We start from the raw sequence: 15,800 nt of genomic DNA, 5'->3' as shown, positions 1-15,800 counted from the left end.
GTATTTAAGCTTTACCCCAAGTGATGATTTTTATTTTGTATTGAAAATAGCTTAAAACAATCTATTTTTTAAAGGATAATGGTTTTGTCTACAGCCATACCACCCTGAATGCTCCCGATCTCGTCTAAAGGACAATGGTTTTTACTCAAATAATTAACTGGATAGAGAGCATAGAGACCTTTGAGGACGACGATGGAAACATCTGTGTGCCAGAGATAATGGCGTGTTAACTTCTATAAGAAGATTCTCGAGTCTGAAAATAAGAGGCCTGAGCAGAGTTGAGATTGTGGGAGAGAATGAAAAATAATTTGCATGTAATTTATTAACTTAAAAATCAGATAGCCTTATTCTTTTTTTTGTCCCTTTATTTCATCTTTCTTGAGGTAGAATTGATTGTGAACTCTAAAGTGTACATCGTGGTGATTTGATGTGAGACATAAGATACTTGAATACTCTTTTTCCTTGCAGATATTGAAGACTTGCCTCCAACAGTCCAGGAAAAATTATTTGATGAGGTGCTTGACAGAGATGTTCAAAAAGGTAGGCATGGAATTAATGAGTGTAATTAACTTTCCTGAATTTCAGTCAACTTTCTGCTTTGTTTTGTAGTAGTTTGATTTGGTTTGGAGTCGTTCAGTGTATGGTGAACACGTTTTATTTTTACTTTAAATTAAAAATATGAAGTCCTTAATAACAGTGTTGTCCTGTGCTCATTGAGTTAATTGTGTTTTAGTAAAACTGGGGGGAAATGTACATTTACAGTTTTTAACTGTGTAGTGGGAACAAAGTTGTTAAATTGGTTTTCTACTTCCTATTCTAGACTGGGTATAGTTCCATATTAAACATTTTTAGAAAATAAATTGTAAAGAATTTAAAAATTGAGTAAATTATTCTAAAGCCACGAACTGTTTCAGCTATTCAAAAGGTTTATATTTCAATTGACAGATTTATTTAGGTGTTTGTTAACAGATTACATGTAAGCCTGTTAATATCTAGAGAACAGGTTCTTTCCTCCTTGAATTGTTCTTAAGTGCATAGGTGTGACAGTGAACATGCTCTTTAAATTCCTTGTGTAGAGTTAGAAGAAGAATCTCCAATTATAAACTGGTCCTTGGAACTGGCTACACGCTTGGACAGTCGACTGTACGCACTTTGGAACCGGACTGCGGGAGACTGCCTACTTGACTCAGTGCTGCAAGCTACCTGGGGCATTTATGACAAGGACTCAGTGCTCCGGAAAGCCCTGCATGACAGCCTGCACGACTGTTCACATTGGTGAGCTGGCGCCTTGCCCGCTTACATCCAGGGTGCACTTGCTGAGTCCATTCCCAGTAGTTGTGGGACGGTTCTCGTCTGTTTTCTGTGGAAGCCAGGGAAGAAAAGGCTTTGGACATTGTGGCACTTTGAACATCTCAATGGTTTTTATATCTTTTTGCTGAGCTTTAGAGTAGAAATATTTGAAGTTATAGCAGTAAACTTAAGTGTTAATAAGATGGTATTTGCTCATATTTTTAAGTAGTTACGATTTTATATTTTTATAGCCTTACTGCAGGTTTTCTTCCTGAGGTGCAGGTAGTCTTAAGGCCACATTTTTTATTTCGCCGTATAGCATCTAATGAAACAGGTGACTCCGTCTTGAACTGTAAATTCACCCATTAAAGGACTAGTCACTAGGAATGATGCCTGTTTGTGTGGTTTGGTCTTTACACTTACATATTTGACTTAGACTATTTTCATGGTTTGCATATACACATGGTTTGTAATTTAGTTATATTTTAAATGATAAAATTTGAGGCTAAAAGGCTAAATTAAACTGGCCATTGTTGAAGTTAGTAAATAGCAGAAGTCATTTAAAACTGTGTACTATTTTCCCTACATTCATAACAAATGTGCTTTTTTCCTCTTCCACCTAATTGAGTGCTTACACAGTAATGGTAACAGCCTACTCCAGGTAACTTGATTGCTCTAGTATCTTTACATCCCTTTTGAGGACTTCCTAGTTGTAAATTTTTTGTCAGTATTTAGGGATTATGTGACGTCCATTAGACTATAAACTCCCTGGGGTTTACAGATCTGCCTTTTAGGTTTAACTACTGGGACTGTTGCCTCAGAAAGCTCGATGGGTCTGCTCGGAATTTTTTGTCTTTGCTTTCCTATAGTTTGAATATGATACACTTAGATATAGTTTTTCTGGTGTTTTTCATCAGTGTTCTCTTAGCTACTTGGATCTGTGGTATCGTCTGATGTTAATTTGGGGAAATACTCATCTCAAATATTTCTTCTGTTCCTTTCTTTTCCCCCCTGTTATCTCCATTGTACTGCATGGTACCCTTCCTCTAGCTGTCCTACAGGTCTCGGAAGTTCTCTTTTCCATCTGTGTTCTTTTTCTTTTCAGTTTTAGAAGCTCCTGTTGTCATATCCCCCTGGCTCAGGGATTCTTTCCTCAGCTGTGCTAACCTACCAACAAGCCCGTCTAAGGCGTTCTTCTCTGTTACAGTGTTTTTGGTCTCGGACATTCTTTTTGGTTCTTTCTTAGTATTTCCATCTCTGCTTGCAGTGCCCATATATTCATGCATGCCGAGTCAGTGGTTTCCAACCTTTTTTACACTTGAGGAACGATGAAAATAGGAGAATTATTTTGGAGACACTAAGGCAGAAATCATCCTAAGCATAAGCAGTTCAACTAAGGGTATTTATTGGGTCAGTAATTTTCATACCCGTTCACAGAATGGCAGTTGGAAAACATTGGTCTGTGTTATCCATTAGAGCCCTTAGCATATTAATCATAGTTGTTTTAAACATTAAAAGTAAAAATTCAAAGCATTATTCCTATATTTTGTCTAAGGATTTTATAGTTTTAGCTTTTACATTTATGATCTGTGATCCGTTTTGAGCTCTTTATTTAAGGTGTGAGGGAATAAAGACCTAGTAAAATGTCTGACCCTGGCCAGTTGGTTCAGTGGATAGAGCATCGGCCCAGTGTGTGGATGTCCTGGGTTCAACTCCTGGTCAGAGCACACGGGAGAAGCGACCATCTGTTTCTCCACTCCTCCCCCCTTCTCTCTCTCTTCCCATCCTGCACCCATGGCTGGATTGTTTCAAGCATTGGCCCCAGGTGCTGAGGATGGCTCGACTGATTCAAGTATTGGCCCCAGACAGGGATTGCAGGGTGGCTCCCAGTCGGGGTGCGTGTGGGCATCTGTCTATCTCCTCTCACGTAAAAAAAAAAGTGAAGGTTTGTTTCTTGACTCTGTTACTTCCATTGGTCTGTATGTCTGTCTACAGCCAGCATCTACTCTTGATGATCATAGCTTTGCAGTAAGGGTCAAGATCAGGGTGTAAATTGTTGAACTTTGTACTTTTATATTTAAAAGATTCTTTTTGCTATTCTGAATCCTTTGGATTTCTGTATAAATTTTAGGGTCCATATTATCCATTTCTGCAAAAGAAAAGTCCTCTGGGGTTTTGGTAGAGAGTGCACCGAATCTGTAGCTTAAGTTGGGGAGTAGTATCAGGTCGATGGCGTTGAGCCTCACAATCCATGAACATGGATTGATTTTTGAATGTCAGACCAAACTTGTATTGCTGTGCCACTTGGTCATCTGTTTCTGGGTTTGTTGCGTTTGTCCTTTTTTTCTAAAAAATTTAAAGAATTTACAAATTGATTTTACAGAGAAAGGAGTGTTGGGGGGTGGTGTGAGAAGTATCAACTCATAGCTGCTTCACTTCATTTGCTCATTGCTTGCTTATAGTGTGTGCCTTGACCGGGCAAGCCCAGGGTTTCAAACTGGCGACCTCAGCGTTTCAGGTCGACGCTCTATCCACTGTGCCACCACAGGTCAGGCTTGGTAGTCTGTTCTTAATGAGCCAGGTAGTTTCAGAGTTTAGGTCATGTGGGATTCAAATAATTTAACAACTGATTCTTTGCCTTAATGACCATTTTAAGTATAAAAAAAAAGATATACTGAAAAGTAGTTTATTATTTCATGAATTTATTACCTAAGAATAATAAAAGAGGTACACAAAACTAGATTGTTATAAGAGTTTTAAAATATTAATGAAAAAATTAAATATAATACCTGACCAAAAAATACAATACAACTATTATTGAAGATATTTCCATATTGCTGCTTGATGGGCGTCCTCACTTGCAATTTTTTTCACCTGTGGACAGAATGAACATTACTACGGTGCTTAGACTAATATGCTGTTGCGCAGGTGAACATTAAAAAAGAGTAAGGAACGCCAATTTGTGATTTCCATATTGGGCGGCTGCCCAGGCGCCCACCTTAGAATCTTGTGACAAGTGCCATTTTAACAACCGGTTCGCCCACCTCAACAAAAGAATTAGGTATTGGTTTTGCTAAACCAGTTTGAACCAGCTGACTCCCACCATTGGTTTAGGTCTTTGTGTGGTGGGCATGATTATTTGAACGAGCTTGTTTTAAAAGTGTATATTTTAAAACTGCTTTGTTCTGCAATCTTCTCTGAGGAGCTTGAGGACTCCATTGTCATCTCATTTCTGGCAGACCCAGTGATCTATTTATAAGTGATTCTGAGCACTACCCAGGAAGTCTAACTGCACATCTTTGTTTGTAACAACTTTGTGTGTTTTGTGGTATTTCTTCTTGAACTTTTCAAAACAATGTATTTTGTCATTGGTGCATTCAAATATACTTTTATGTTTCTTAGGTATTCTAAAAGAAGGCTATCCATATTTTATTTTTAAAACATTTGACATTGAAAACTTACACTCCTGACTAAAAAGCCTTGATTATCTGGAATAGAAAATATTTTTCCTGGTCAACCAAGAGTTAAAAACTCTGTAACATTCTGTTTTAGTCCTTTTAGAAAATCTAACATACATTAGTTTACTGTTTATGGAGCCCTCCATTTGGTGTAAGGAACTTGTAACACTGCCACATGGAGCTTTTTTGTGTGTGCTGAAACTTTTCAACAAAGCAACAGAGTGTTTTATTATCTTTTCCTTCTTTTATCTAGTATTTAAATACAGAAAGGTACCCGGGACTTTTAGTTCTTTTTGAGAGAGAGAAATACAATGTTCTGGATTAAATGTTGGTCTTTATTTCAGAGGTCTTTGCTGGCTTGTTTTGTAAGACAGAGAATCACAATTTTGAGCATAGCTGTATCTGGTTTTGCTTGTCTTTATGCTTGATATAAAGGACAATCATAGATTTTGTTTCCAGTAATTCAGTCTACCAGTGACCCAGTTTGATTTTCACTCTTCATAATTAGGCTGAAGTAATTAGGAAATATTAAAGACTTATAGATAATTATTGAGAAATAATTTTATTTAATGTAAGAAATCTCAGGAAGTGACTACTGACACTCACTGTTCTGAGAACGTGGGCTGTCGCTGTCCAGCCTGTTGTTTATGCAGTGACCAGAAGTGAGAACCCCGCAGGGGTAAGGAAGCGTGTGGCTCTGACCATATCTGACACCACTGAGGATTGTGATTTTTTAAAAATTTGTAGACTGAGAGACAATTGAACTGTTCCCATCACTAGTGTTTGAAGTTGTGATGAAACTCTGGCAGGTGGTGAAGCAGAATGTGTAGGAGGATATGTCAATGGGTGGCTGCTAGCAGTGTGGGAGCATTTTTAATTTGAAAAATATATTGCAAGGCAGGTAAACTTAATTTATTAATCTTTTTATGTGAACTGCTCAAAGACTGCCTTAAGTACGATTGCAATAGTAAATGCTGTTTACGGAAGGCTCATTTTTCCCTGTCTGTATTTTTAGGTTTTACACACGTTGGAAAGACTGGGAGTCGTGGTATTCTCAGAGCTTTGGTTTACACTTTTCCTTGAGGGAAGAGCAGTGGCAAGAAGACTGGGCATTCATCCTCTCCCTTGCTAGTCAGGTAAGAGGCTCCAGGCTACTGCTTCTTATGGGAGCAGGATGTGGGGCCGGAGCTCTCGGTCTGCACGAGACTGCTCTCCAGCCACCATGCGCTGAGCACACCCCGCTGCAGAGCGGGGGAAGAAGGCCTTTCTCAGGACCTGGTAAAGCCGTCAGAATGGAAGCTGTGCCGTGAGGGTTCTCAGGAGTTACGTACTGGTTCAGATTGCTTTTCAGTTACATTGTCCTCTCAGGAAGGTGGCTTCATGCCTGTTCTGCCCTTTCTGGTCAGCTTCTGTCTGTGTCTGAGACTCTCCCGAGGTCACCGAGCACACAGTGGGCGCTCTGCTCGCTGTCAAGCTCTGAGAGTCAGGTCGTGATCCTGGCTGAGGCTTCCCCCACAGGACAGGCAAGAGCGAGTCCTCATCGATTTGGGGATGGCCTGTTACAATACGTGGTCAGTTATTGGAGGGCAAGGTAGACCCGTTTTCCGTCCTTGAGCTAGGTGATGCTGCCATTTAGTTTGCAGGAAATAACAAAGCTCATCTCTACCTCGGGAGGACCTTGCAGGTAGTACTTCACAGGGAACTTAACTGGATCTCCCCTTGCTGTTTGAAACTGTTCCCGACGTCAGTATTTCACCAGACCTGTTTGGTTCTCAAGTTTGGATAGGGAAGGATACCTGTACATAGACTGCAGGATACCTGTACATAGACTGCAGATTTGTTACATTTAATGGACTTGGCTATTTGAGGAATCAAGTACTTTTTTAGCTTGACAATTTTTATAAAAATGCATCAAGATAGTGTACGAAGGACAATTGTGTTTTACACATTTTCCAGAGTGTGGTAATAAATGTTTTAAAGAGAAATTATGTTGTTCTGTGCAGCCTGGAGCAAGCTTGGAACAGACACACATTTTTGTACTTGCACATATCCTTAGACGACCAATCATAGTTTACGGAGTAAAGTATTACAAAAGTTTCCGGGGAGAAACTTTAGGATATACTCGGTTTCAAGGTAAGCCATTAATCAAGAGTGTTTGAAATCTTTTATTATTATAATGTAGTTTGCAGCCACATCTTGAGAATCCAGTTGTGACCTTTCTTCTCTTTTCAGGTGTGTATTTGCCTTTGTTGTGGGAACAGAGTTTTTGTTGGAAAAGTCCAATTGCTCTGGGCTATACAAGGGGCCACTTCTCTGCTTTGGTTGCCATGGAAAATGATGGCTATGGCAACCGAGGTGCTGGTGCTAACCTGAACACCGATGACGATGTCACCATCACTTTCCTGCCTCTGGTTGACAGTGAGAGGAAGCTACTCCACGTGCACTTTCTTTCTGCTCAGGAGGTGAGAACGCTTTGCCTGCTAACTGCTCGGGCTAGCAGCGTCGTGTCAGACCTGGCGCAGGGCTGCTGGCACACTCTGGAATCTGGTTGTAGCAGCTGTCACCTGCGGAAACACTGGTCAGAGCTGCAGCTTAGGAGGAGTTGTGCGGGGCACAGTGGGGTCAGCGAGGTCCCTGCCCTTGGGCAGTGGTGAGTGCCGAGAAAGGGCAGGCTGATCTGGCGGAGGCTGGGCAGGGGTTCATCAATGCAGCCCAGAGCTCTGCCCTGCCCGGAGGAGGCGCAGAGGTGGCTCAGTGGGACTAGACACCAGCTGGGGGCATGACAGGAAGGCCAGGCAGGACCCCAGTGCAGGCCAGGGAGAAGGCCGTGTCAACCAGGCAGGGAGGCGGTGAGAACACGTGCAAGAACTCAGAAGGCCTGTAGTCTGGTAAGATTAGTGCTTTTATTTAATATGCCAGTAATTATTAAAACTTTTATAATCACATTAAAAAAATCATAGACCAGTTTTATAACTTCAGCCTGTAAGTAAACTTACCTTGTCATGTGTTTGAAGCTGCAGCCTTTTTTTTTTTTAAAGCCTAAAGCCTTTTCTGTGCCAGGATTAGTTTATTAAACATTTGCTTTTTTGCTCTTATATCAGACAGATGGTTACTACTAGGTTGTTGACTCTTAAGTAGGTTTTTGTGCAAAATTCCCTGTTGATGTCTTTTTCTGTCTGACCATAGGAAACTGGGTTTTACTTATAAAATTGGTGAGAGGTTGAAACCATGTTAAAAGTTTGTTGCTTTGGCGTCTATCAGATTTCTCGTATTAAGCCTCTAATCTGTTGTTTTCCCTTCCTGATGTCCCTCTAAAAGCTAGGTAACGAGGAGCAGCAGGAGAAACTGCTCAGGGAGTGGCTGGACTGCTGTGTGACTGAGGGGGGCGTCCTGGTCGCCATGCAGAAGAGCTCCCGGCGGCGCAATCACCCTCTGGTCACGCAGATGGTGGAGAAGTGGCTGGACCGCTACCGACAGATCCGGCCCTGTACCTCCCTGTCTGACGGGGAGGAAGATGAAGATGATGAAGATGAGTGAAAAAAGCTAAGGAGCAGAAGACCAAGGTATTGGCTCTGTGGTGACCCCAAAGTTAGTGTGTGGTGTTCCAAGCAGAGTGCATGGTGCGGAACCAGGTCGACCCGGCAGGACCTGCTTGAAGTTTTCTGATTCCACCCACTGAGGGGCGGTGTGTCTGCCCAGCAAGGACCGAGAACTTCGTTTGGACTAGTTTGTAAAAAACTAATTTCATTAAGACAGAACTCTTCATTTCACATTGTAAATCTGTCTATAACTGTAACGCATGTGGTTGTGTCAGAAGTGTGTAACAGGAACAGCTGTACCAGCATTTCACGTTGCTGAGACGTTGCCCAGCAGGGACACCTCACAGGCACACGGCAGACGCCTCATCCTCTGAGAGAAGTGGCATTTCTAAGTAGAACCTGGCATTCTGCTCCCGTCTTAAAAGATCCATGTTACATCAAGTCTCACTAGAGCTCCTTAGAGATTTGGAAACTTTTTGTACAAATTGTCCACAGCAAAAAACAAAACAAAACAAAAAAACAACAAGCTTATTTTATTAATTTAGTTCCTGTTGTGCCCAATAAAATCAAATCTTTAAGGAACAATCTACAGTAAAGTGAGAATTTTTTGAGTGAACTTGATATAGACATTGTTCCCTTGTTTTGGTTTCTATTTTTTTTCTTTTTTGAAGTTTCTGATATGCCCCCTTTCAGTACTTAGATATTTATTCGTTTGGAAGCATGCCCTTGAAATGAGGGTTCTCCGGGCAGCAGTCTTCTCCCCGGATGCAGATGCGGAAGCGCTCCGAGCGAGCTGCGCGCCCTGGCCCAGTGGGCTGCCGTGCGGAGCTCTGGGCTCTCTGCCCCTCGTCCTCAGTTCAGGGGGTGGCAGGCACGCCTTTGCCGAGGCTGACTGGGGAGCGCCTGCTCAGTACAGGAGAGAGGTTAAAATGCATTGTACTGATGAATTTCTCAGCGAGTAGTCTGAGAGTTTTTGCATGTTGGTTAATTGTGGCCATTCTTATTTAAAGTTAAAACTAATAATCTTAGATAGGACTTTTTATAAGAAGTATTATTTGACCACTTCAGGTATACATACATTCAATATGGGTAGAGATTTCAGACCTATCTCAGGAACACACAGACTCAGTGTTCTGACAAGCACTTTGTAACTATTGACGTGGCAGAGTTTGGAAAAAAACCCCTCCCCCACATACACTTTTTCTTCCCTTTGATGAAAAGGCTGTGAAAACCTTTTAAGTATTTGCTTCTTGTTTTCTTCTGAGTTCTGTTTAGGTGATACTGAACTGTGCAGCACCTTAAATTTGACTTTGAATACCAAAACTAGAGAAACACCCACATCCCGTCGTTAGTTCTTTCTCCCTCCGAACACGAAGGGCCGCTCTGCTGCATGCTGAAACTTGCAGGGAAATGTTTGCAATCTGATTCTATATAAATGAAGTTCGATATATTATAATCACGGTAAATGTTGCTGTTCCAAGTGGTTAATATTTTCTTACAAATTGACGTTTTGTGGTTTGCCTTTCATTTTGGTCAGTAATTATTTTTTTAGCAGGCTGCCATTCTGACTGCTCTGTGTGTAGCATCTCTAAACTTGCCTCCGTGTAGAAATAATTTTGTAGTGGGCAGAGGTCCTGCTGCAGCTGCTCTAAGCGAACACCGCCCTCCCAGTCGAAGAAGCCAGAGATGTCCGAGGTGAAAGCATCTAGTTGCTGCGGCCGAGGCGGCGGTCACTGCTGTGCGGAGGCCCCTGGCAGGCGGGCAGGCGGCTTGTTGTCCTCTGCCGAGTGCTTTCCTAGAGATGCCTCTACTCACTTAGGAGCAGTGACCCTGACCACACCTGTAACAGGGACAGCACTCTTCCCTGTGGGAAAGGACTCTAGATCACATGTCCTGGGCTCCACACACAGATGGGGCTTTCAGTGATCTACACAGCAGATGGGCTGGTAAAGGCCAAACTTTTGGGTGAGTCAATGCTATGTTAAGCTCTTGAACTATTAAACAGCCATATTTGTTGTCCCAAGATGGAGTATGTAGTCCTTCCTCAAAGGTCACATGTAGCTGGGTGACAGACATGTATGTTTCTTGGTTGACTGTACAATAATACCTTAACTGTATGAACTTAACTCTATGGTTCCTTTTCTAGGGAGAATACAGTGTTGTGGTTTCTGTTCTAATTCAAATCCAGGTGCACTGTGGTTTTGGACCTGGCTTTTTGTTTGACCCTTAGGCTTATCGTGTCCCAGACTTAATTAAGTTCAGGGAGCACTGCTGCCCATAGGTGGCTGGGTCTCCTTCGTGCACCTGCTGCCCCCCACTGGTTGCCTGTTTGATGTGTGGTTATGAAGATGGCTGCCATTCTTCTCCTGGAATGATAGCTCAGTACCACGCTGTGAGGGTGTTTCAGTGTGACATTTCACAGCAGAGGAGTGATGGGACCACTACCTTAAAACGAGCCAATGAGCCAGGAAGGGTCGATGCTTTAAGATGCCATAACTTGTTTTCTTAAAGTGAGCTGTGGAGGGTGCGGAAGGGGTCGGGGTGTGGTCCCTGGGCTTGTTGGATTTCATCGAGGCGCACAGATACTGCCAGTACAAAGGGATGTAATGTCATTGAACAAGGAAGATCCATTAAGTCAACTTAAATGGATGATGTAATTATTTCGCAACATTTCTTTGTAAATATCATTTTAAAGAAGGGATTTTGAGATTTACATTCCTCCCTACAATAATGCTTGAGCCAGATGATTTTGCTTTTGGGTAAATTAAAATCAAAACTAAAACTTGACCACTTGTTTCTTGACTTAGTTCTGACTCACTGTCTCATTTTAAGAATGGCATGATTTGATAATAATGGACTTTCAATTAAACTATCACCTGAGGTAATATTCAGTGTTCCTTGAGTCTGGTTGGAATAGGCAGAGAGGAGAGCACCGCTCACTTTGCACCTGGGATTGCAGGAGTTGAATGCTGGCTAATTGAAAAAGCAGCTGCCTTTACACATCTCAAGTAGAGAACTTTTACATTGGTGAGATGTACTTGGAATTTCAGAAAAGAAATTTTTATTACTTTTTATTGAAAACTGCACTGAACGCTAAATGTCCACCTTTACAATAAACAAATACAAGTAACGGTAACTCACACTAAAGCAAAACATTTCTGATAGCCATTATTTTTCTGTTTGGGACAGTTTTAAAGGTTTTTGTCACAAAAACAGGAATGTACCTATACAAAGGCTCAAAATAGGCCATCTTTTAAACAAAAAGGCGATGATTCACAAAAGACTATGAATATAACATGTAACTAGTTGATACAAATCTAATAGGATTTGTTAAATTCAGTCACATCTAATAACACACCTGAAGTGTTCTTGTATAAAATATCACGTGAAGAAAAGAAGACTTTATCAATGTCTAAAAAAGTGGGTTTGTTCATAGACAATCTGACAAGTTACCATAAAAAGTGTTTCCTGAGACATAAGGAAATGCAACATTATTCTTCTTGAACCCTTTCAGTTCAAGACTTTCCACTCAATAAAATAGCTGAGGATCTGAACTGAGAAAATATATTTGAATACAAACAGCTTGTGAAACTTAATACTTTTTTTTCTTTTTTTTGCATTAGAGGGTATCACTGAACTCACAGCCAGCCCGCCCGCTCCGTCTGCAGTCCAGCCGGGAGCCTCCTCTGGACGGGCCGGGCTGTCCTCGGGCCCGTGCTCGCAGTTAGTTGTCTAACACGGGCCAACAGTTCTCGCCCCGTGCTGTAGTCACTTAATCTTCCTATCAGCAAGAGGTAACCAGCCCCCGTGGACCGAAGGGACTTGAGTCACAGGGTGGGGATTGCCTCGTAACATTTTTATTTTGATGTTTGGAACTTGTGACGCAACATTCTATAGAGCAAGGTGTTGAGGACCTGCTGTGCCCCAGGGACTGGTCAAGGAAAAAGATCTATTTATTCTTTGTGATTTGATGCACAGATGAGAAACTTAACACACAACAACAGAAGTTGGTCGTTAATGAATCACGTCCTAGTCTTTCGGGGCCTCCGTGAGCAGAAGGCATCTTCTGTTTTCCCACGTATGGGCTTCTAGCTCTTCTGTAGTTTTAACACTGCAGTGTCAATGGTGCGCATGTCCAGAATCAGTTAAAAGGACTGTCAAATTCCTTTCCTCTTAGTTCATCTATTTTTCACTGTCTCTTGGTCCCAAGTTAATCTGACCTTTTGTCATCCTCTGCTATTGCTCATTGGGGTGCTCTCGATTGTCCCCGTGTTTTGTGGGCTGGTTGGGAGAGGGCGCTTGGGAAGGGTGTGCCACTGTGGGGAGGTTGTGAGTGACCGGGATGCCTCCGGGGATGATCCCTTCCATGGCAGCAGGAAGTCCACCCGGGGCCACGCCCACGATGCCTGGCGGGTATCTGAGGAACAGGAGGGGCCGGTAAGTCCAGGGTAGAATGGGCCATGCTCCTGGCTCTGCCTACTGGTCTTTTTAATGGGAGAATCCTTCCTGCCTCTACGGCAAGGAGGAACACTGACATCTAATCCACGGATAACAAAACCTGTTTAGTCCTATCGAAACATTGGCCGGCTCATTTAGTAGCTCTTAGGATAGGAACGGGCTATTCCAGCTGTCTCATCTGTGGACGGGTTTAGGGATTTCTCAGGGTGGAGTCCCCTGCATACTAAATGCAGTTTCGGAGCAGAGCGCGGGGTCAGGAGCTAGAAAGGCTCAGCGCCCGCCCTTCCCAGCAGTGTTGGGGGAAGAGAACTCTGGAGAATGACTACAAATGAGACCCCTGTCCCTTGCATTGACTCAGCCACACAGTTTGTGGTATTTGGACAGAAGATTCAAAGGAGGAACAATGACTGACAGTCTCTACTTTCTCCCCTAGAAACCCTCTGCTTTAAGGAAGGGGGTGCCACACTGGCCAGTGCCTTCCCACTCGCCCCTTTTCAAACGGGCTCTTCAGTTCTAGGCTGGTCCTGCAGGTTGGTCTGCTCCATGAATGAGGGGGAAGAACTGCGTGCGGGGCAGGCGACCGCCTTGAGCCCAGGCTCCCCGATCAGCCTCACCTGTAAGTGGCGCCGTTGAGCTCAGGATGAATTGCTTGCTGATCTATTACTGACCAGGGAGCTGTGGTGACAAAGAACTCCTTGTTCACACAGTTTCTTAAGCTTTCTGGGATGCGACCTGGAATAACATGATTACCTTTAATCATATACTCTGTACTGAAAGAAATCTGATAGTCAAGTCTCCTAACAGAGGGGCTGGCTCTTTGGAACATTCTGCATTTTGTGAAAATCAGAGCCCAAGCGCTGAGCTCTTCAACACTAGCATTCAGCCAGGATGGAAAGGACCCTCCTGCCCCCTCTGGGGGAGGGTCACCACTATGGTTAGCAATGGCTACACGGGCTGATCCAAGGGGGACCTGGTTTCCTCTGAAACTGTTTGGGACAAACAGGGTCCAGTCGACCTGAACCCCGATGTCTGCCCCTAACAAGACCCGTCTTGTTGGGCCGCGGGCAGCTCACCTGTGATTGCCCGGCGGATCTCGGTGGCAGCAGCCTCCCTCATCTCTAGTGACGCCTGTTCACTGTACCAGGCCGTGTGGGGCGTACAGATGAGATTCGGTGCGTCTTTCAGGGGACCCTGAGCAAAGCTGGATAAATGTACAGAACAGCGAATGAGGGCACTGCCCACTCAGCCGCAGGGGTCCCGGGCCAGGCAGGATCAGCTACGGAGGGCTGTGTAATTCCGGTGTCAGGGACAACCAGGGACCCAGCGAAGAAGGGACAGTCTGCAGATGGATGGTAGTCCAAACCCACTACACTGTCCCCCTGCCCGTGTCTGATCACCTCTGGGCCCTCCACACTCAGAATATACCACACCTCCAGTCCCTCCACACTGAGAATATACCACAGTCCTCAGAAGAGTGGCGCCTGTAAACTTGGTCCCTACTTTCCTGCCCAGAACTTGTCTAGGAAAATGCCCCAAAGTGTGGGGTTAGGTGTGGATGTGGTGCTGTAAGTGCAGGTGCAAGCCTGGGAGCTCGGGCTACAACCCCGTCACCCGCCAGACCCACCTGAAAGGCTCGGATTCGTGCACGTCCAGGGCTGCCCCTCGTATCCTGCCCTCCTTGAGGGCCTGGGCTAAGGCTTTCTCGTCCACCAGTCCACCGCGGGCTGCGTTCACCAGGAACGCCCCTTGCCTCATCTGTGGGAGAAGACAGCATTAGCCGCAAGAAGGCAGCTGCAGACCAGCAGTCCCGTGGCTCTGGTCCTTGACTCTTGTGTGCAGCGGTCAGGGAGGGGGGTGGAGTCTTGGTGACAGTGGATGCCAGGTCAGTTTCTGGTGATCCTGAGCCGACAGAGGTGGGAAGGCTGGACCTGAGTCTTCTCGGAGGGCAGGCCCCGCTGGGTCCTGGGCCAGCTCTGATCCGGCCCTGTCTAGCAGGGCCCATCCCGTGGAGGGAGCCTCACTGGCTCCTCACTGAAGTATCTCAGGGGACTTCCTTCCCCCTCACTCGGTGTGTGTGGCCTCTTTCCCATCCCCTCTTCCATTCTGATAGGGGTTCCACCACAAATTACCTGTTTTATAGTAAAGTCATTGATGAGGTGGTGATTATGTTCGTTGAGATTACAGTGCAAGGAGACGCAGTCGCTCTGGTACAGTAAGTCCTGCAGGGTGTAGACCCTCTGCACTCCCAGGGACCGCTCTATCCCATCCTGCAAGTAGGGGTCATAAAAGATGACGCTGAATCCAAAGGCCTTGGCTCGAACAGCGACTGCCTGCCCCGTGCGACCTGTGCAGGAAGAGAGCGTCCCGGTGAGCGAGTGCGCAGCTGCTCAGGCTTTGCTGCCAGGGGTCCGCGTGGGCCCCCGGCCACACCTGCTGTCCCAGAGGCTGCTGTCAGAGGGACTGTGTGCCCAGGCTTGGTGGCCCACACCGGCACCCTCTCCGGGTCTCGCTGTTTCCTAGTAAACTCCACGTGCGCCTCCCCAGCGCCAACCATTCCTGTTTCTCCACCCTCCACTTGGTTCACACAGCAAGTTAGAAACTGCCACCAAGTAACGGGGCACGGACCTCCCTGAGTCCCGAGTGGCCTTCGTGTGCACAACACCACAGAGCCCCAGGGATGGCACCTTTTTGCTTTCTAGGGCTGATCTGGGAAGAGCACAGTATAAATCTTTGATCTAAAACCAGTGCCTAAGTATGCAGGGAGAGGGGGAGGAAGGAGGGAAGACGCCTCTCCTAGCAGAAAGCCCCCTGCAGGCGCCGTGGGGAATGTCCCCAAGCCTGTCAAGCGGTGACCTAACAGCCTGGCCGAGATGACTGCCCTGTTTGCAGGCACGGGTCTGAGGAGGCCACTACTGAATGAGAGGGACAGCTACAGGTGGTCCGCGGGTCAGTAACCTTCACTTCACCCCTCTTCGTTTTAAGTCACCTCCTGGACCCAGCAAACCAGGAACGACAGCCACACCCCTCTCAGTGGGGGGGGGGCAGAGGGATAGGT

The 15,800-nt window shown here is 44.9% G+C and overlaps 2 protein-coding genes across 15 annotated transcripts in view; one reads left to right on the top strand and one right to left on the bottom strand.

Moving 5' to 3' along the window:
- ZRANB1 (zinc finger RANBP2-type containing 1) overlaps nucleotides 1-11,074 on the top strand; it is a 63,219-nt gene extending 52,145 nt beyond the window's left edge. For all 4 annotated transcript variants that reach the window (XM_066355914.1, XM_066355913.1, XM_066355916.1 and 1 more), the window contains exons 5-10: nucleotides 469-540; nucleotides 1,077-1,275; nucleotides 5,764-5,884; nucleotides 6,752-6,881; nucleotides 6,981-7,210; nucleotides 8,067-11,074. In XM_066355914.1, the coding sequence (XP_066212011.1) occupies nucleotides 469-540; nucleotides 1,077-1,275; nucleotides 5,764-5,884; nucleotides 6,752-6,881; nucleotides 6,981-7,210; nucleotides 8,067-8,285 (971 nt within the window). In that variant the 3' untranslated portion in view covers nucleotides 8,286-11,074. The remainder of the gene's footprint in view (nucleotides 1-468; nucleotides 541-1,076; nucleotides 1,276-5,763; nucleotides 5,885-6,751; nucleotides 6,882-6,980; nucleotides 7,211-8,066) is intronic.
- Nucleotides 1-15,800, bottom strand: part of CTBP2 (C-terminal binding protein 2) — a 162,893-nt gene that overhangs the window by 2,435 nt on the left and 144,658 nt on the right. For 10 of the 11 annotated variants that reach the window (XM_066355911.1, XM_066355905.1, XM_066355912.1 and 7 more), the window contains 5 exons: nucleotides 14,875-15,089; nucleotides 14,370-14,500; nucleotides 13,819-13,946; nucleotides 13,360-13,477; nucleotides 12,399-12,704 (listed from right to left, as the gene is read on the bottom strand). In XM_066355911.1, coding sequence (XP_066212008.1) covers nucleotides 12,524-12,704; nucleotides 13,360-13,477; nucleotides 13,819-13,946; nucleotides 14,370-14,500; nucleotides 14,875-15,089 — 773 coding nt within the window. In that variant the 3' untranslated portion in view covers nucleotides 12,399-12,523. Of the gene's footprint in view, nucleotides 1-12,398; nucleotides 12,705-13,359; nucleotides 13,478-13,818; nucleotides 13,947-14,369; nucleotides 14,501-14,874; nucleotides 15,090-15,800 lie in introns of those variants that run through there. The other variant, XM_066355902.1, reaches the window with a different exon arrangement.

Source organism: Saccopteryx leptura, chromosome 13 (assembly GCF_036850995.1).
Source record: "Saccopteryx leptura isolate mSacLep1 chromosome 13, mSacLep1_pri_phased_curated, whole genome shotgun sequence".
NCBI classification, from domain to species: Eukaryota; Metazoa; Chordata; class Mammalia; order Chiroptera; family Emballonuridae; genus Saccopteryx; species Saccopteryx leptura.
The sequence above is the reverse complement of the archived record's forward strand: the minus strand, read 5'-3'. Positions and strand labels throughout refer to the sequence as shown.